General features: G+C 42.1%; 1 protein-coding gene across 1 annotated transcript in view; it reads right to left on the bottom strand.

Annotated features, from left to right (window-relative positions):
- SIPA1L1 (signal induced proliferation associated 1 like 1) overlaps positions 1 to 21,252 on the bottom strand; it is a 184,497-nt gene that overhangs the window by 12,393 nt on the left and 150,852 nt on the right. The window contains exons 15-17 of the mRNA XM_007942340.2: positions 9,040 to 9,279; positions 8,126 to 8,291; positions 373 to 619 (exon numbers count right to left, since the gene is read on the bottom strand). Of these exons, the coding sequence (XP_007940531.1) occupies positions 373 to 619; positions 8,126 to 8,291; positions 9,040 to 9,279 (653 nt within the window). The remainder of the gene's footprint in view (positions 1 to 372; positions 620 to 8,125; positions 8,292 to 9,039; positions 9,280 to 21,252) is intronic.

Raw genomic sequence — 21,252 nt, 5'->3', positions numbered from 1 at the left:
CACGGCAAACAACAACAGCATTAATCAAACTCATCCAATCATTAAGCAGCTGGAATGTTTGGTAAAAATACCAATTCTCAGACTACTGCTTTGGAGATCTGAATTCAGCAGACCTTGGGTAGGGTCTAGGAATCTGTATTTTTAACAGGAGTCCCAGATGACTTGTGTGGCCTATTAGGCTGAGTGTCTGCACTATGTGGTCTGGCATTACAGGAGGAGAGACACTGACAGAAGGGCTTGGTGAGCAGAGACAATGTGAGCACAGAAGCAGAATGCCCTTCAGTTATTACTCTCTATGGAGGCTCAGTGGCACTGTTTCTGGGGTCAGTGGTCATCAACAAGCTGTTCTGCTGCAGCTGGAAATAAACTTACCGTGCAATGACTTCATTCCCAAGGTGTAAGACGGTCTCCGCAGAGGAAGAGACTTGGGGAGAGAAGGGTACGTGCTACTGAAGAGGACATCGTTGGGCAGGGCTTGGTCCAGCAGTGAAGCCCTCGAGGGGAAAAAGTGCTCCCTCTGGCCGCTGTAAATACTCTCATCGGACAGTGTCCTGTGCAAGGCCCGCCTTGAGGTGGGGGTGGGAGGGAAAGGAGACTGAGGGGAGGAGAGCGCATGGAACTGAAAAACAGAAAACAAAACAAGGAAAGTCACTTTTCTGGTTCAGAAACTCAAGTCCAAGATTGGGAGGGGGGTGGGCCAAAAAAAAAAAAAAGCTCTGCTCTAGCAACACCCCATTAAGTTCTAGAGCCCCAAGAAGAAACAGCCAGGATTTACTACCTGTGTCTATATCCTCAAGGAGCAAAAACAGTAACTCTTAGTCATCATTTCCCCAGAGCCCAGGAGGCTGCTTAGAGCCCCCTCACCAAAAATAACCAAACTCACTGCCGTTGAGTCAGATCCACCTCATAGCAACCCCTCCTTTGGTATCCGAGGCAGTATCACTATGGAAGTAATTGTCCAATCTTCCTTCTGAGAAGTGGCTGGTGGGTGTGAACCACCAGCCTTCTGGTTAGCCGTCAGATGCCTTAGGTACTATGCCATCAGTCCCCTACATAACGCAGAAATGTGATTCAAGTGGACTGATCGATATGGTACTGTGGTTAAGAACATGATCTTGTGGTTGCTGTTAGGTGCTGTCAAGTTGGTTGTGACTCATAGTGACCCTATGTATGACAGAATGATATGCTGCCTGGTCCAGTGCCATCCTCACAATCATTATGTAGCCACTGTGTCAATCTACCTCATAGAGGGTCTTCTCTCTTCCACTGAACCTCTGCTTTACACCAAGCCTGATGTTCTTCTCCAGGACTGGTCCCTCCTGATAACATGTCTAAGGTAAGTGAGACGAAGTCTCCCCATCCTAGCTTCTAAGGAGCATTCTGGCTGTACTTTTTCCAAGACAGATTTGTTCATGCTTCTGGCAGTCCATGGTATATTCAGCATTTTTCACCAATGCTATAAGACATTCAAAGGAACTGAGTTTTCTTCTACCTCTCTTATTCACTGTCCAACTTTGCATGCATTATTAAGTAACTGAAAATACCATGGCTTGGGTCATGCACACCTCAGTCTTAAAGTGACCTTCGCTTTTGAACACTTTAAAGAGGTCTTTTGCACCACATTTACCCAGTGCAGTACGTTGTTTGATTTCTTGACAGCTGTTTCCATGGGCACTGACTGTGAATCCAAGCAAAATGAAATCCTTGACTCCTTAAGTCTTTTCTGTGTTTATCGTGATGTTGCTTACTGGGGTCCAGTTGTGAAGACTTTTGTTTTCTTTGTTACATGTAATCCATACTGAAGGCTAGAGTCTTCGATCTTCATTAGTAAGTGTCTCAGCAAAATTATGGCATCTGCATATCATAGGTTGTTAATGAGTCTTCCATCAATCCTGTTGCCACATTCTTCTTCATATAGTCCAGTTTCTCACACTATTTACTCAGCATACAGACTGAATAAGTATGGTGAAAGGATACAACCTTGACACACACTTTTCCTGATTTTAAACCACACACTATCCCCTTGTTCTATTCAAATGACTGCATCTTGGTCTACGTGCAGGTTCCTCATAAATACAATGAAGTGTTCTGGAATTTGCATTCTTCACAATGTTATCCATGATTTGTTATGATCCACACAGTTGAATGCCTTTGCATAGTCAATAAAAGACAGGTATTCTGTCTGGTATTCTGTGCTTTTAGCCAAGAGCCAACTGACATGAGCAATGATATCCCTCTTTCCATGTCCTCTTCTGTATCTAGCTTGAATTTCTGGCAGTTCCCTGCCGATGTACTGCTACAACTGTTTTTGAATTATCTTTACCAAAATTTGACTTGCACGCGATACTAATAATATTGTTTGATAATTTCTGCATTCTATTGGATCATCTTTCTGTGGAATGGATGAAATATGGCTCTCTTCCAGTCAGCTGGCCAGACAGCTATCTTCCAAGTTGGTAAACATCTTCAGTTTCTTCATCTTTGGCATTAGTGGTTGGTGACTTAATTTGAATAATAGTTGTGTTATCTGGTCTTCCTTGTAGGTGCATGGATATTATCCTATCACCATACTTCAGGATAGATCTGGAAAGATTCTTTTGGTGATGAATGTGACACCATTGTTCAAATCTGTCCTTTTTGGCATAACAGACCCTATTTTTGTCCAATTCAAATGGCCTCTACCCATCCATTTCAGCTCACTAATGCCTAGGATAGTGATCTGTATGCTTTCCATTTCACTTTTGACAATTTCTAATTTTCCTGGATCCATACTTCATAGATGCCACGCTTTGATCATGAAGGAACGTTTGCAGCAATTTCTTCTCATTTTGCATTGTGTCACATCAGCAAATAAAGATCCCGAAAGTTTGACTTCATTCCCATCATTCAAGTCAACTCTATTTTGAGGAGGCACCTCTTCTCTAGGCGTATTTGGAGCTGTCTTCCAGCTTGAGGGGTCCATCTTGTGGCATTACATCAGACAGTGTCTCACTGTTATGCACAAGGCGGTTGGTGGCACATTCTTTTTTCAGAAGTAGATCACCAGGTCCTTCTTCCTAGTTTGTCTTAGTCTGGGAGCTCCGCTGAAGCCTGTCCACCAGGAGTGACCCTGCTGGGATTCAAAAAACTGGTGGCAATAGCTTTCAGCATCACAGCAACCTGTAGGCCACCACAGTATAGCAAGCCAAGAGACAAGTGGTGGGAATTATAGGTAGCTCTATGTAAATTATTAATTATGAAGCTACATTTTCCCCCCTCAGTTGACTTCAAATGGACTCTGACTCATGGTGACTTCACGCGTACCACAGTAGAATCATGCTCTATAGGGTTGTCAATGGCTGCTGTTTTTTGGAGTAGACTGCCAGGCTTTTTTTCCAAGGCATGCCTGGGTGGGCTTGAGCTGCCAATCTTTTGGTTAGCAGCTGAGTGCATTACCTGTTTGCACCACTCAGGGACTCCCAGTGGAACCTGCAGTTGAACCTAGATAGATACTACATGAGTTTTGCAGTTCGGGTTTCCATACATGAAATAAAAATAGGAAAGTCCGCATCACAGAGGACTATTTGGTTCCAGATGGGTGTCTTTCTAGTCGATGTCTTTTACTTTGGTAACCAGACTTGATTTGATTTGAGATTTTTTTTCTGTAAATAGCCAGCTTCTGAGAATCCCACTCTTTGCCAAGCAGATACTTTAACAATATTTGAATTCCAGCAAGCCACATGCCAACAGTGCTCTGCATGTTAGCAATAAAGCAATCCTTACTCAGTGCCTCTTAGACTCCTCTTCACCTTGACACAAAGAAAAATGTGAAGAGCAGGTGAAAATGGGAGTAGGAGGTCTGAGTCACTGCTGACAGAAAGCCACCATGGGTATTTTCCATGACACTTTGAAGGAGCGGAGAAATAATGCTATGGCAACGGGTCCATTAGGAGGCTGATTTCACAGAGCCAGGAGAGAGTTGAGGCTCAGGCTCATTCAAGTGCTCTGGGCCTTAATAGGCTTGTGCTCAACAAGCCAAAGGTTCACCAAGCTAAGGGTACCCACAATGTAGTGTGTGCAGTTGCTACATAAACATACGGTTAATCACAGGCATTGTAAGTAAGCCTCAGCTGTAGCCTGTTGTGTACAAATTATGTTCACTTTTAAAAATTCACGATGAGTTAAATCCATGGTACACAGGCGCTGCTCTGCAGCTAAGCTGTTCTGATCAATGCTTGGCAAAGCTTGAAGTGGGAAGGACTTGGTATGGGAAGTGACGACTGCCCTCCTCACTTCACCAGAAGAGTGGGCAGCAGAGGTGACATGGCTCGCTAATTGTAGATTTTTTTTTTTTTTAAATAAAACCAGATCACCTCTCCTGTACTGCAAGGTTCTGGGATATCACATGAGGCCAGATGTCTGTATTCAAAAACTGCTGTCAATCTTTTTCAACACCTCTGGTTTGGTTTTAGAAAAGGGATTTCCTTTCCCAGTGAGTATTCCCACCCTATTTGTCAGGAAGGAGCTCTGGTAGCATAGTGCCTAAGGCACTTGACTGCTAACCAGAAGGCTGGCGGTTAAAACCCACTAGCCACTTCTTGGAGTGAGGGTTGGGCAATCTACTTTCGTAGTGATATTGCCTTGGATACCCAAGGAGGGGTCACTATGAATTGGGTCTGACTCGATGGCATATAACAACAACAACAACAACAATTTTTCAGGAGAGAAATTTTCCACCAACTCTAGTTTCAGCGTCTTTGGAAAATATTCCTATACATCGAGACAGTAAGTTGCCTTGAGCAGTGGGCTTTATTGACAGGTATACATCCTGCTCCAAAGGAAGGCAGGGAAGGAGGTGGAAGTAAGCAACCTGCCTAGTGCCTTTCGCTCACTGAAAAGCAGCAGAGTGCAGTCTTATCCAAACAAATGGGGACAGTTCCTCACTCCGGCCCTCCTCAACTCCAGTACGAAATAAGGCACGCAAACCCAGCTGGTGCCCAGGCGGGCCCCTGCCTCTCCTGCAGATTACTGGGCACTCGCTTTACCCAGTGCTGTCAGCAGGGTGGATTACCCAATAGGCAAGTTAAGCACGGGCTTACCTGTACTTACTGATCTGCAGTGAACAATTTCACTTTTTTTTTTTTTTCCCACCACATCAAAGATTCTGCTTCTAGATATGGCTGGCATCTGTCTCTTTCCCAGCCCCACAGCACCTTCCTACAGAATCATAGCCTCCTTTTCAAACTGATAATCCCTGATAAGCATGAGTTTATTTATGCTACTTACTAATCTGCAGTGAACAACATCATATGGGCTTCAGCACATCAAAAATTTTTGATTTGATGGAAAACATCCAAAAGAAACTATACACTGCAGATTAGTAAATACCTTGCTAGTTGGGTAATCCACCCCCAGCTGTTAGCTACCATGACAGAATCACAGTGGGGTCTCTGTCACACACAAAGGGATTTCAGAGAGCAGCCAGACAACGGGTTCTCAAACTGTGTTCCAGGGAGCCCTGAGGGCTCCTCACAGCGCCACTGCTTAGAGAGAAGAGATAATTAGGTGGCACCCAGATGTCCATGCCACACCCTGCCGCAGTCAGAGAATCTCTTCTTTCTAAGTTCTACATAGTGGGCTTCCATGTATGGTTTTATTTGAAAGAAATGGTCCAGAGCTTTATAAATGTCTGGGAACCACTGGTCTACTCTGTTCATCTACTTCATAGCTGACTTTTCAAAAAGACCTGGAGAGGTGGCATCTTGCTCCCAGTCAACCTCCTGTTGTCAGTGAAGTGTTAACCACCCTCCCAATAAGCAGCAGCTCTTTCTAAACACTGGTGCCATATGAAGCCTCTTCCTTTGGTCTACACCTGAGGTGGTGGATGGTTTGCACTATAATCTGTTCACAGACCAGACTACATGGCGCCTTGGGGAAAAGTAAAGATATCCCATCTCTGCCTGCCAATGACATTTCTTAGAATGCTACAGCTCTGCCCTTTTCCTTGAGTTTAGGAGTGCCACAGCAGCTGCATGGGGCCTGCAGCCACCCACCTCTCAGCCACAGCCAGAGCGCTGCCACGTCCTGCAGCAGACATCCCCGTCTGCTGGCAAGTGCGCTGTGTTTCAGAGCCTGGCAGGGACTGTGCCATTTGATATTAATGATTGCTCATAGGTAGGACTTGCCATCCAAGAAAGCCAACGTGGCGTGTGAGTGGGTTCCAGGGATTGCAGCCACTCCTAAAACCCTGAAGCCTGAGGCAGTGGCTTGGAGCCCGGAGCCAGGCTTGACCTGGAAGACTTCCCGAGTGCACACAGGCCTTCCCGCACAGCAGAGCCACGGTCATTCAGATGATGAATCTCGGAAGACACAGGGAGCTACTTAATGGAACTCTTCTGAAACCCAATCACTCAAAACGGCTGGAACTGGAGCGAAAACAGAGTATGCTCCGCCCCCGCCAGCTCTCTACGGCAGAAATACTTTTCCTGCAGAGGCTTTTACAGTAAGACACTCACAACAGAAAAAAAGTGCCCCTGTATCAAACAGGCATGTGAAAGTAATTCTATTTGAAAATACAAGCCCAAGACCTGGAATAAGGGCAAAGCAGACATTTGCCTTCAATTATTCCACTGCATGCATAAATCAAAAGAATGGGTGTCCTGAGCTTGTCCCCCTTTCCAAAATGGCTAAATTAGAGGAAAGATTCTTTCAGGGCAAGTTTTAGTTTCCTCTAACCTCCAAGGAAAAATCTGAAATCATTCTTATGTTGAATATGGTACAGGCCGTCTCTGAGTTATGAATGTCCAACTTACATACAATCTGTAGTTACAAACCAACTCCCATAAAGCCTACTATATTAAAAATTTGAGGTATAGGCAATGGGTCATAGTAACAAATGGGCACTACTTTGCAACATACATCAAAACATTAATTAGCATTACTACTGTACTCTTAGGTTAAAGATGTGTTAGTGCATCTGGAAGTGTTTCTTTAATGTTTTTATGCATAGAAAGGTACATGATACACTAAGTCAAATATTTGACTAAATGGCGTTAGATATGGACCATGTCTAACAATTCTGACTTATGTACAATTCAATTTAAAGAGAAACTTAGGAATGGAACTCGTTAGTAATGCTGATACTTAAAAATTTTAATATACCTCTTTGGGTTTTGATGGACACAGAAAGAAGTTTTAAGCACTATGTTTGACAAAGTGGCTTAGGAAACCACTTGTGCCCAGGGTGATGAATCTCAACAGTTAAGTGCTGGCTTACAGACAGGGTTTTGAACCATTTCAAACTGGCTCAGTCATGGCCAACAAAACAAAACCGGAATAGACTTGAATTTTTAAAATTTGGGTGAAGTGGCATGAGAACTGGAATGGGAAGAATTATAGGTTGAAGTCTTGGAATAGGAGACTCAGAAGAAGCGTAGTGAGTCTTTTCAGGAGCCTGGTGTGGGAGAGTGGATTACTGTCAGGACTAGGGAGAGTGACAAGGGGTGTTGGTGGCACAGTGGTTAAAGCATCTGGCTGCTAAGCAAAAAGTAAGCAGTTTGAACCCACCAGTCACTCTATAGGAGAAAGATAAGGCAGTCTGCTTCTGTAAAGATTTATAGTCTTGGAAACCCTATGGGAAAGTTCTACTCTGTCTTTAGGGTTGTTAGGAGTTGTAATTGACTTGATGGCAGTGGATGGGTAGAGAGTAACATGTATTCCAAGTGGTGTGGTGGGCTCCATCTTTGAATTGGGCAGCACTGTTTCTGACTGTGCTTGTTAAGAGATTTGATTGCTGTGCAATGTGCACACTGCCCTTGTTTCCTAACAGGGGGATTAAATTTACAGCAGGATGTTGACCTGTAATTTTCCTGTGACTATGATGCCCAGAAGGAGCTCTGGTGGCATAGTGCCTAAGGCATCTGACTGCTCCCCAGAAGGTTGCCAGTTCAAACCCACCAGCCACTCCGCAGAAGGAAGAATGGGCAATCTATTTCCATAAAAATTTACACCTCAGAACCCAAAAGGGGTCGCTATGAGTTGGAATCGACACAATGGCAGTGAGTTTGGTTTGGGTTTGGTATGATGACTAGCCCCATCATGACTGATTTCTCTCTCATTGCTATTTGCCCCAAGTGCTGTTCTGTACCTTAAAATTCTTCTGTGATTCAGGAGTTGGGCTTTCAAGGTCAATCAGTTTCTTTAGATCCTCCTCAACGGTAGACTTGGAAGTTGGCTTAGGGGATGCCCGGAGGTCCCTAGTTGAAGCCTGTAACCTGGTGTGGGCTATTTCATTGCCATCACTCTGATGACGCCTTGAAAGAAAGGGAAGAGAGAGTAGAAACCAAGTCAACAAGGCTGACTTAAGGGCACAGTGGACTTTTAAGGATGAGAGTCAACAGAGAAACAAAGGAGAGAACAAGAGAATCATTTAATTAGATAAATTAAATGTCTGTTAAAGAAACAAAACCATTTTGAAACACAAAATTAAAAATCTAATTAATAAATCACCTCTTGCAGGAAACTATTAATTCCATCAGCTAAAATCAGCAATAAACTTCTTTAAAGACCACAGGTTACGAATCCTACATGCAAGCTTTGCACAAACAAAAACAAAATAATGGAATACATCATTTATTTTATTACTGTACTACTTTGCCAAAAAGGCCTTTCTATTCAGGGGTACTCACTCACTTTCTAATATTCCCTCTGGTGCCTAATAAGACCCGTTCAGAGAATTACTTGAGAAGGCTGTGGTTAATATCATCAAGGGTCTCACAGCACAAGTGTCGTCACAGCTAGACCAGGGGTAATTATTCTCAACTGTGTTCTTCAGATCTACCCCTTCCTTAGGAGATCTAAGATTCCCAAATCCAAATACATCTTATTTAAGGAACATAGTGGAGAAACAATTAAGATAAGTTTCAGTTAAAAAATACCTCCACCAAAGTGGCCCTTTCCCATCACACAGCCTGGCCTCTCTGCTGAAGGAAAGTGATCCAACCTTTTCTGTCTGTCCTTTTAAATTAAACCACCCAGCAAAAGAAGGGAAGGAGCCCTTACTTTCTTGTGTCCATGAAGCCCACAGAGTTTATGGTTCCCTCTGGTTTTTTCCATCCAATCAGGTACTTGCTCGTTGCTCCCTGACGAGGGTAGAACGTCCTCGGACCAGATGAGGAAGAGGAGGAGGAGGAGAATGAAGGCGCAAGCTGCGAGGAGGTGGCAGGATGAAGCTCTTCTTTAGGTGAACTCCTGGCGCTGGTGAAAACGACGGGGCTGGCAGAGTGTCGGGAGCTCATGGTACTAAGGAGAAGCAGGACAAGGACCAAATGACCCGAGTGTGCATGTGAGCTTCCCGGGCTCGCTATGTCAGTCATGAAAGTGTCAGCCAGGACAGGGGTGATCACACGATGAAAGAACAATGGATATTTCATAGACTATTAATGGAGGTAGATACTAACCTACTTGTTTCCTGACTGTAATTTAAATGTCTGCTGTCAAAGTGACACACTGTCACCGGGGCTTAGTCTGCACTTCAAATTAAAAAGTGAAAATAGTTATGACTGTCCAAAGCACTTTCAAACATGTTTGGCACCACTGAAGTTTGTTAGAATCACATCTATAAGAGCCAAGTGACGGGGAAAGACAGCTGCAAAGGTCTAGCAGTCTCAATGGTTATCTGTCTTGCCTTGCTCAGAACCAGGTCTCATAGAGACCCTTCCGAGGGCTGGGGAGGGGAGACTAAATCACGGATACAGCTTCTATACACTCACATCTAAGGCTAAAGGGGATCCCCGTGATATCTGGCACTAAACTCTAGTCATCGATGGATTTTAAACATTGGTTAAAGATTGAAAAGGAATAAAGGGAAGACTACTCCTTACACTTCTGAAATGTAAAAAAGTAGACTTTTCAAATCCAGGGCTGCGAGTTTACATTCACTGCAAATCTGAAGAGCCTTTAACTGTAGGATTTCCACACTGCCTTGCCAAGGATCTCACCGGACCTAAATTCCCAGTACGTGAGCCCCGCAGGGGTCTCCAGTTTAGGATGAAATGAAAGACTGGTGACTTTCACTGCAGTGAGCTTCCAGTTACTGAAGGCTGACTCAACAGTGTGTGGTCCCAAAGCATTTCTTAATAGCACTTGCATCTGTCAAAACTAGTGGTGCTGATCTGAAGAAAAGTATTGACTTCAGCTAATAATAACAATATATCAATACTGATTCATTAGATGTGACAAATATACTACATAATATAAAATGATAACAAGAGGGGAAACTGAGTAAGAGGTATATAGGAACTCTACCATCTTATAACATTTCTGTAAACCTCTAACCTAAAATAAAGTTTATTATGAAAAACAAAACATAAACAAACAAAAAATATTAATGGTCTGGTCTTGAGGTAATACTATGGGGTAAAATGGCTCTTGAGTCCCATCTCAAACCAACATAGAAATCAATTCAGCTGGATTGCAGATCTAAATGCAGACTCAGAGGCTCTGAGCTATCACATGGAAGGAAGAACACCTTTCATGATAGAGACTGTCAATGGAAACAAAGGAAAGAATTGAACCAAAGACACAGAGTAGGACAATTTTTTTAAAATTTCTATCCAACAGTGGGTTCCTATCCAGAATATATGATTCCTAAATACAAGGAGCCCTGTATTAAGTGCTCAGCTGCTAGCTAGAAAGTCAGTGGTTCAAACAGAGAAGCTGCTCCACTGGAGAAAGATGGGACAGTCTGCTTCTGTAAAGATTTATAGCCTCAGAAACCCTATGGGGCAGTTCTACTCTGTCCACAGTGTTGTTTTGAATTGACTTGATGGCACTGGATTTGAAATAGCATAAGACAGATAACTCAACAAAAAAATGGGCAAAAAACATAAAAAGGAGGTTCATAATGAAGGGTATTTAAAAGACCAATAAACATAGATGCTCAACCCCAACATGGCAACACAAATTAAACTCACAACGAGACCACTACATATTAATCAGAACGGCTAAAATTAAAGACTGACAATATAAAGTGTGGGAAAGGATGAAGTGATTAGAACTCTATATAACTCTATATAACACTGCAGGTGAGAATGTAATTTGTTACAATTATAGTCCCCATGCAAAGAATCCCTGGTCACTGTAGGCATTCAATAAATATTTGATGAAAAAACTGCTAAATAAATGATAAATTAACCATCCATTATTAATCTAAGGAAGAGTTACATATGAAGATACTATATTTTGCTCATATTGTACTTAAAGCTGGATGTGGCTTGATTTTATTGCATAATTAAATCTGCAAAATGTGTTTTTGTTTACATGTACAGACTTCCATGGATAATTGCTTAAATAAGACCACAGGCCCTGACTATTGGTTTTCTCTGTGAACATGAAGGCTGACACTAGCCTGCAGGTGTGAAATGCCAGCATACTTCTGTTCACTAACAGTTATAACCAAGACAGCATTACTTAGCTGTTGATTAGATTTTGAAACAGATAACAACAAAAATCAACCAATGATTTATAGTACTGTATTTGTTCTTTGGGAGCTCTGGTAGCGTAGTGCCTAAGGCACTGGACTGCTAACCAGAAGGCTGGCAGTTCAAACCCACCAGCCACTCCTCGGAAGGAAGATGGGGGCAATCTACTTCCATAGTGACACTGCCTCAGAAACCCAAGGAGGAGTTGCTACAGTCTGACTCTACAGTACACAACAACAACAACAACAATTTGTTCTTTAATGCATAAAACACACACCTGAAGTGAGGAAGTACTTCACACATTTGGCCTGTAACTCAGCAGGCATATGAGGATCATGTGGCAGCTCCTTAGAAACACACATTCTAGGACCTAATCCCAGATACCATCATTGACGAGATCTGGAGAGGTGTCTGTGTAATTGGGCAAAATCTCCCCAAGCGTGCATCAGTTGAGAGCTACGGCTTGAATCCAGCTGAAATATTCATATCCTTCTGCCTTTATCAAAGAAGAAGCCCTAGCTGCGCAGTGGTTAAAGCACTTGGTTGCCAACCAGAAGGCTGGTGGTTTCTCTGAGGGAGAAACCTATGGCAATCTGCTTCTGTGAAGACTTACAGCCTTGGAGACCTTATTGGGCAGTTCTACTCTGTCCACAGGGTTGTTATGTGTTGAGATTGACTTGATGGCAATGGGTTTGGGTTTGGTCTCCTTCCTTTGTGGTCCCGCCCCTGAGCCAAGCTGTGGTGGTAATCCTTGAAGCTGACAAACCCTGACAGTCTCAGACCACCTCGAGGCTGTACCAGCACACTGCACACAAGAATTTCTGAAGTGAGTGGAATTACAACACAACCAAAACAAAGTCGGTAGCTTCATAACTTTTTAAAGTGGGACGGTGTGGCTCGTCTGTTTCACTAATGTGGAGATTTCATTTTTATGCAACATGCTGCAATTTGGTTTTACATGTGGTGAGTTAAATCTCTTCATAGAAACTGTGTAAGAAGGTAATGAGCCAATAACCACGGAACAAAAAGGGGAAAACCACAGATATCTTAGGAAGTGACAACTATCTAACTGTAAGACACCTTTCCTTTCCTGGGACTGGGGCAACCCTGGATTCTTTTTGGTCATCCAGGCCACAGATTTTGAAAAGGAAGAGAGAATACACACATACATAGCTCACAGAAAAAGTGACAAAGAGGCAATGAGGCAACAAAATATGGAACTGCCTTAATCTACCGAAGCATTTCTCAGTACTTGGCTGACCAGATGCTCAAAAGAAACCATGAACCAACTGTTCTGTACCCTAATGATCTGACACTCTGGCTGTGGTAAAACGTTTTAGGGAGAGGTGCTGGATGACCAATCTGCAAAAGTGGTGCTTGTCTCAGTGGGTACTGCTTTCAGAAAGAGAAACTCAACTGGCTCCCTGCACCCTTTGCTTGCCTTGCAGAGTGATGACCCACAAGTGGTCAGGGGGCCTGAATGTCAGCAGTCAGAGCCCCAAGTACTAAACCTATGAGGCCTGGGAAACGCTTCTGAATTTCTGCACTCTCACTAAGACCACTATCTCCTGTGGGAAAGACACCTGCCTGTCCCTCTCAGCTGCGGAAAGCTGCTGAAGGAAACGCTTGGAAGTCATCTTCTATTCAGGCATGGTACTGAGGGATGGATTAAAAGACTGGTTGAGCCTGCTAAGGATGATGCTTTCAGGAGGAGGAGAGCAGCAATTAGTCACCTGCCAAATGGCTGTGGCAAAATCTGGGCCAAGGCTGACTGCTGGCCTCATACCAAGGGGAGGGGGCTGACTGGGTATCCTGTGATTGCCGAGGGGTGACACATAATGTGGAGGATAACAATTAAGGAGGACTCCTCCCACACTGTTCAGCACTAGCCAAATTTGTACCATATCAAACACTAGGCTCCACAATTTGGGAATCTTCAGATGGTAGGTCTAACAGATGAGGGGAAAAGCAAACAAATGAAGTAGAAACGGTAACAGAGACAAAGGAAGTATTCAAGTGATTATAGTAAAAAACAAAAAACAACAACGAAAAACCCCTGTCTACCTAAGGAGAGATACAAGTACAAGGGCAGAGTGAAGACATAAAGCACAGGAGGAGGGAGTAGCTAGGTACAACCAGCCGAAGAAGCCTCGGGGGTCACCACGGACCACAAGCGTCTACATCTGCAAGGCTGAGCTGTTTATTAAGGAAGAAGCAAGATAACAGGTAGAGCTAGGACCATCATCATTTCATTCAGCACAGCTTAATAAGTTTGTCATGTAAAAAGGATTAAACAAACAACCCAGGAACTCTGAGAATAAAAATTATGACCATAGAATGAAAACACATAAAGGACAGTTATAAGAGTTGTAGGAGATAAGTATTTGTCAAAGAAAAGTAACTAGATGCTGTGTTAAGGAAGGTGATGGAGAGCTTACAAGAGGAAATGACAGAATCTTTCGTCTAGAAGGATGTTTACAACTTGCAATACATTTGATAGCCTTTTTTAATTTCCAACAAACATAAAAAACAACCATTTAGTGGGTAGATCATGTTATCATCGGATTGGAGATAAAGGACAAACTCAGGGAAATGGCATGACTGGCCAAGGGCCACAATAGTCAATGGTAGAATGGAGACTTGAAGCTAGATCCCAGGCTCCAAATCTAGGGTCATTTTCTGTTTCTCTCTCAACTTGCCTGGAGAAAGAGGGCTAGGACAAAATACCTTTTTTCTTTTTAAACGGTTTTCAAATGAACTCTTTTAGATATCTACAAGTTTGAAAATCTTAGATTTCAAAGTATCTTGGAGTTCAGAAAGGGCTTACCTCAGAAAAACCACTTATTCTCTCTTAATTGAGGTCTTAATTGTATATTTAAACTGCAGCTGGGGGAATTTATCAATTAGGTCCACTGAGAAGGAGAGAGAGAAGGAGAGAACATGGTAGGTACTGCTATTATTCAGAGAGGTTGTACAATTTCTCCTCTTGACATTTTTCTTTTATCTCATTTATTTATGTATTAAAAGCTACTGGATAAATTCTCATCTAGGTTTGACGGTTTACATACGACAAAGAATGGACTCTCTGCCCAATTCCTGTTGGTCTCATGATTCACTGGCCTTTAGAGAATCTGGCCCTTCCACACCAATTGGAGGAATGGATCAGAAGCTATGTGAAGTAAATGAATGGCACACTTCTTGTTGGTGAGCTCTGCACCAACAGATCTAACATTTATGGCTTGTCACCAGTCTCGTTTTCTCAATGTTCCCCTTGTAATTTCAACCATTCTATTTGTCAGTCGTTGAGGTTAGTTCAATGTTACTAGAGTTCTTGATAAAATAATCACCCACCCTGTTCACTTTGAGGTCTGCTGTAGCAAAACAAAATGAAATATAAACCTGAATGATCATTATGTGTGGTGCCATGCTGCAAACATTCCCATTACCTATACCTAATAGAGAGACCCCTGCATGCTGCAGTGGTTAATGCACCTGGCTGCTGGGTGAAAGGTGAATGGGTTGAGTCCACCCAGAGGTGCTTCAGAAGAAAAACCTGGTGATATACTTCCCAAAATCCAGCCACTGAAAACCCTATGGAATGCAGTTCCACTATGATGCATATGGGGCTGCCATGAGTTGGAACTGACTAGGCAGCAACTGGTTTGGCGTCTTGGTACACCTACCAGGTTAAAGAAGGAGCTGTCGTGGCACAGTGGTTAAGACATTTGGCTACTAACCAAAAGGTTAGCGGTTTGAACCCACCAGCTGCTTCTGTGATGCAGCCTTGGAAACCCAATGGGGGTTGTTACTGAGTCAGAAATGACTAGATGGCAAGTGAGCCTGGTTTTTTGGTTTAACAGGTTAAAGTGAGTAGAGTCGACTACATCTTTTAAGAGCAGTTTTGGTTTTGTAATTGTAGATGTTATACTTTAAATTTTGAATTAGCCCATAAAACTTAAGAGTATTAGAGACAAAGAATATTTCCACCTTAAAGGGGGCAGAGAAAAAAAAAAAATTCACAAGTAGGGCAATTAAATGTTGGTAATTAAAAAAAAAATTCTACACAGAAGAAATTCAGAGAAGGCAATGTTACAGATTAACACAATTTAGTAACTTCTAAACAAGACAGGCAGGCATACTTTCCACATATGTGGGATGCCAAACAGGGCATGGGGAACAACATTTAAACATGCCCACTCTAATACACACACAGAGGCACACGTATGCAGATGGCCCAGTATGTGGAGCAGCTCAGGGCATTCCTAATGTAAACTAAGGATAAGAGAGCCCTTCTTTTTCTCTACTCCCAAGACATACAGCTTTTCCAGCACGAATAGTTTACTTATTAGGGCAACCAGAAAAAGCTCATTCATAACACCGAACTGCACTAACTACTGTGGGCGGGCACTTTTCCTGGCATTGTACTGTCCCCAGACAATGACCACCTAATACTGAAATACTGATTCACGTTTGCATGTGAGCTGTTATAAAAGTTCCTCCTTGTATTTTTCAGATTTTTGAACTTACATAAAGCTTTATTGAAAATCATGCTGTACAATGGCTTTATGCACATAAAAGTACTTTAAATGCATAAAAGCACTATGGCTCTGTACAAACATTGGCACATACGAAAACAGGCTTTGAAATGAAGTAGTAGATTTCTAGAAAAGCCAGAAGTTGAGGATTTATGCTACTTTCACATTGGAAATATTAAGGAAGAAGTTACTTGTTTATTCATTCATCAAAATTTATTTTTATATTTTTCAATTTGTAAATGCATTTTATTAAAATATAATTTATGTACCATGAAATACACAAAACTAAAGTGACATGGGTCAATGCTTTTTTTTTTTTTTTTTCAGTGTTCCCTCCCCTCCCCTCCCACTCCTGGCAACCAACAAAGAAAGTTTCCCTCCATATACAACCTTTCCTTGACCTCCACAACAATGAACTAATACTGTGCTTGTCTTTCTGTGATTGACTTATTTCACTCAGCATAATGTCCTCCAAGTTCATCCATATTATGCGGTGTTTTGCAGACTCTACATTATTCTTTAGTGCTGTGTAGCATTCCATTATGTGGATGTACCATAGTTTGGTCATCCACTCTTCCGCTGATGGGCACCTAGGTTGTTTCCATCTTGTTGCTATTGTAAATAGTGCTGCGATGAACATGGGTGTGCATATACCTGTTCCTGTCCTGGCTCTCACCTCTCTAGGATATATACCTAGTAATGGGATTGCTGGGTCAAACGGTATCTCCAATCCCAGCTTTCTAAGGAATCGTCATATTGCTTTCCACAGTGGTTGTATCACTTCACAGTCCCATGAGCAGTGTATGAGTGTCCCAATCTCTCTACATCCCCACCAGCATTTGTTATTTTCTGTCTTGTTGAACCTTGCCATCAGTGCCGGGGTGAGACGGTATCTCATCCTTGTTTTGATTTCCATCTCTCTGATGGCCAATGATTGTGAACATTTCTTCAAGTATTAGTTAGCCACATGAATATCCTCCTTGGTGAAGTATCTATTCATGTCTTCTCCCCATTTTTCAACTGGATTGTTAATCCCTCTGCTATGTTGTTGAGGTGATGGACTTTTCTATAAATCTCAGAGATAAGTCCCTTGCCAGATATATAATTATCAGCAAATATGAATTTGCTGCTATCATTTTTGTTATGTGCTTTTTCGTGGTGTCAGTTTCTTTGTTCCATATAATTTTCTATGCTGAGCTCATTTTGTTTATGAATCATATTATCACTTCCTTCGTTGCTATTGTTTTAGTATTTGCTAAATATTTATGCTGGTCCTCTTTTTTATTTTGATGTGAAGGTTTATCATTTTTCCTTGAGGTTACCCTGTGATTTATAGTTTTTTTCCCAAGTTTTTAACAGTCTGTTCTATCTTGTAGTTGTCTTGACTTCCCAACCATCTATAAGTTCTGTAATGACAAAGATTTTTTTCCCCTCTTTTTGGTTTGTAGTTGTCCTCATTTGTTGCTTGGTGTCTCTGGTTCCCTATTTACAATCTTGTAGGCTTATTTCCTTTAGATACTTCTGTAGCTGGGTTGGTTTCTGGGTTACATCAACATGTGTGTTATGGTCAGTTGTTGTTAGCTGTTGTTGCTGCTCTGTCCAAAAGACTCCCTTTAGCTTCTCTTGTAAGGTTGGTCTGGTTTTAAAAAATTCCCTTAATTTCTGCTTATCTGGAAATGTCCTAATTTCACCATCATATTTGAGGGACAGTTTTTCTGGGTACATAATTCTTGGTTGGAAATTTTTCTTTTTCAGGTTTTACATATACCATTCCATTGTCTTCTCGCCTGCATGATTTCTGTCGAGAAAGCCAAGCTTAGTCTTATTGGTTGCCCCCTGTGGGTAACTTTTCATTTTTCCCGTGCTGCTCTCATGATTCTTTCTTTGTCTTTGGTCTTGGTGAGTTTGATGATGATATGTCTAGGTGATTTTCTTTTGGGGTCTATCCTGTTTGGGGTTCACTGGATTTCCTGAATAGATATATTTTCGTCTTTCATCATACCAGGAAAATTCTCTTCCAACAAATCTTCGACAATTTTCTTTGTGGTTTTATTTGTCTCTTCCTGTTCCGGAATTTCAATTACACATAGGTTATTCTTTTATATGGTATCCCACATGAACCTTAGGCTTTCTTCTTTTTTGTTTTGATCTTTTTTCTGGTTGATACCTTTCCAAAGAGTGTTCAGGTATTTGCCTTCCATCTCACTAATTCTCTCTTCCATCGATTCAATTCTGCTCCTTTGCCCATTCAATGTCTTATCTATTTCTGAAAATTTAATATTAATCTTCTGGATTTCTGTGTGTAGATTTTGTATCATTTCTAATTTTTCATTTATTTTGTCATTCTGTTCTTGTATTGTCTTTTGAAATTTTTCTAGAGTTTTCTCTCTGTTTTCCTTGATCTGTCTCTCAATTCACTGAAGATACCTAAATATAATTCTTTTGAATTTCTTTTCAGGGTGTTCTAATGCTGCATTTTCCTCAGGGATGTGTTTTGAGTCTGTATCCTGGTCCCTTGTTTCTCCTGCTTTATCTTGCTTCTTTGTGTGGACTGTGATGCTCTGTTGTCTCTGAGGCATTGTGACATTTTTGTGTTTATATTTAATTGGTGATTGTATGTTGGAGTGGCGTGCCCACGATTTTCATTTTGTTTTGTTTATATGTTGTCTACGCAAATAGGGTACTGTGCTGTGCTCCACTATTCACCAGTTGACAGCACTTATACACTTATCACCTGTTTCCTTTCCGGTTGTCAGCCTCTTGTACGTCCCTGCCGACCCTGGCAAACAGAGCCTATTCTTAGGTCCCTGGAATCCGATGAGAATGGTATCACTTTAAAATCCAAAATGGTTGCCACTTGTCAACATTCAAAATGGCTGCACCCTCGGTCACTTTAAATATCCAAAATGGCTGCCGCGTGTAAACAATCAAAATGGCTGTGCCCTCAGGACAGCCGAAAGTCAACAGCTCAGGTTGTCTCCCTCCTTGCTGTTTCCCTTCCTAGTCATAGGCCACCAGCACAGTTGTACCTGCAGCTCCTGGTGACCAGGGCTGATCTTTAGGTCAATTCTCAGGTCTCAACACCACTTGGAAATATTCAGGCTGTTGGTCCCATCAGGGTAGCTGACGGTCCACAGCTCTGACCGTTTCTGTACTCACTGTTTTCGTTCAGGTTTGTCCACTAGTTGGTGCCTAATCCACTTCTGTATACTTCCTTTCAAAGCTCAGGGCTCTAGGATTATCTTCTGTATCTCTGTCAACTGGTTTTTCTTTTCTTTGTTGAAGAGGATCTGTGTTGCTTGTCTGCCTAGTCCACCATCTTACCAAAAGTCACCATTCGTCAAAATTTATTGAGCCCCACTATGCGCATGGAAGGTCATGCTATGCAAGTTGCTTAGGATGAGCTTATTGGGTGAGAAATCCTATTGCACTGGATGGCAGGAAAAATTTACAAGTGATCACACAGGTGGCTACCAGTTGGCTACGGGGTGCTGGGGATGCATGTAGTAAGCTAGTTAGGTAAACCAGATCAACTCAGTAGGTGACAGAAGACGTGTGTGTGTATTTATGAGGCAATATTTCTAGCTTTACAACGTGGCTGCCATGAGTTGGAATTGACCCAATGGCAACTGGTTTTCAATCCAGTTACACTGGCAATACCACTCATCAGTAGGACTAGAGCTCCTCAATGAACTCAGGAGGCCCTCTGTGGCTTACAAAGTGGTAAGGCCAGAACTCTTAAAACAAACAAACAAAAAAAGAGCCCAACCGGTGAGTTGTTGTTGTTATGTGCCATCGAGTCGGACCCAACTCATAGCGACCCCTCCTTGGGTTTCTGAGGCAGAATCACTACGGAAGTAGATTGCCCAATTTTCCTTCTGAGGAGTGGTGAGAGTGTATTAAAATTAGAAATACTTCATCTTTCCTGTATGCACCAAAGTTCATTTTATCTGTCAGAGCTGAAAGTGATACAGCAATTACAACAAAAATTAAAATCTCCCCTTAAATTTTTATACTTCCTAGAAAATACACACATTGTAAGAAGCAACATTTCAGAGTCAGTTAACATTTTTTTAATTGTAGGAAGTTATCAGTGTGTATGATTTCTCTTAATGACAGTCGAATATAACAATCCTATGTGATTACCAACCTACGTTAAGGTAGGTCTCATGGGTGCCACAAAAACCTGTACAACCAACAACAGGGAGATGGAGGAGAGAGGGGGTAGGAACAGATCCCTGCCAGAAATAAGCAGCGGAACTTAATCACTGTAATTTGGTTTCTGTCACCAAGTCCCAGGTACAAACTCTTGTATGCACTGTTGAGAGATCTCCACGCTAATTGCTGTTCCTGTCTGCGGAGGAGACACACACACTAATTTGCAGTGACTAGAGCTTCTCCAGCAATGTGTATTTGGTGGCTGAGTCCTGTTTTGCTCCTGAAAGGAAGGCTGCTAAATCTCTGGTTATCCAACTCACTCTGCTAAGATCAACAGACCGACATCACGAAGCATCCACGTTTGCCAGAGCCTAGAAAGGTACTGTAACTCAACCTATCAGTGGGTGGGGTGCCCTGCCACCCTCCCTGAAAAGGCCACATACTTTTCTTCTCTTTTAAGGTTCACTTTCAATGGAAGTTATTTCCAAATGATAATCTGAATGATTTCTGCATGGCCAGGTTGAAGCTGAACATTTAGACAAGCCCTTGAGGCCTGTAGGCAGCCCGGTCAGCACATTTAGACAATGCGAGCCCAGATGCCTAATTTCAGAGGGGGCTCTGTAGATCCCACCGGAATTGTTAGATAATGGCTCAGCCACATTCTTTTTGCTTTGGCTCCAGAGACCCAGCTCTTTTCAGCCTTACTCCATTCTAGACAAGACCTTTCATAACTAACTTTTTTCTGCCATCAAATTAGACTAGGGACATAGCTCCATATGGAATATCATTCTGAAAAAAACAAATCTGTCATTAAAATGTCCTTGATATCTTAGTCTTAAAAATCTGAAAGAAATAACACTTCCAAAGGACTTATAATTAGAAAGTATGCTTGACTCTAAAAGCAAATAAGGTAGGATAAGAATAAACAAGACAGTAAGATGGCGGACTAGGCAGAAGGATTGCACAGACCCTCTTCAACAAAGAAAAGGGAAACCAATAAATACAGACACAGAAGATAATCTTGGACCCCTGAGCCTTGAAGGAAAGGATGCAGATTTGGACTAAACCCCAATTAGCAGAAGAATTTGCGTGAAAATACC

The sequence above is a fragment of the Orycteropus afer genome, unplaced genomic scaffold (genome assembly GCF_000298275.1).
Source record: "Orycteropus afer afer isolate SDZICR_OR568_19922 unplaced genomic scaffold, OryAfe1.0 scaffold00088, whole genome shotgun sequence".
Taxonomy (NCBI): domain Eukaryota; kingdom Metazoa; phylum Chordata; class Mammalia; order Tubulidentata; family Orycteropodidae; genus Orycteropus; species Orycteropus afer.
Note: the sequence above shows the minus strand (reverse complement) of the source record. Positions and strands in the feature narration are given on the sequence as shown.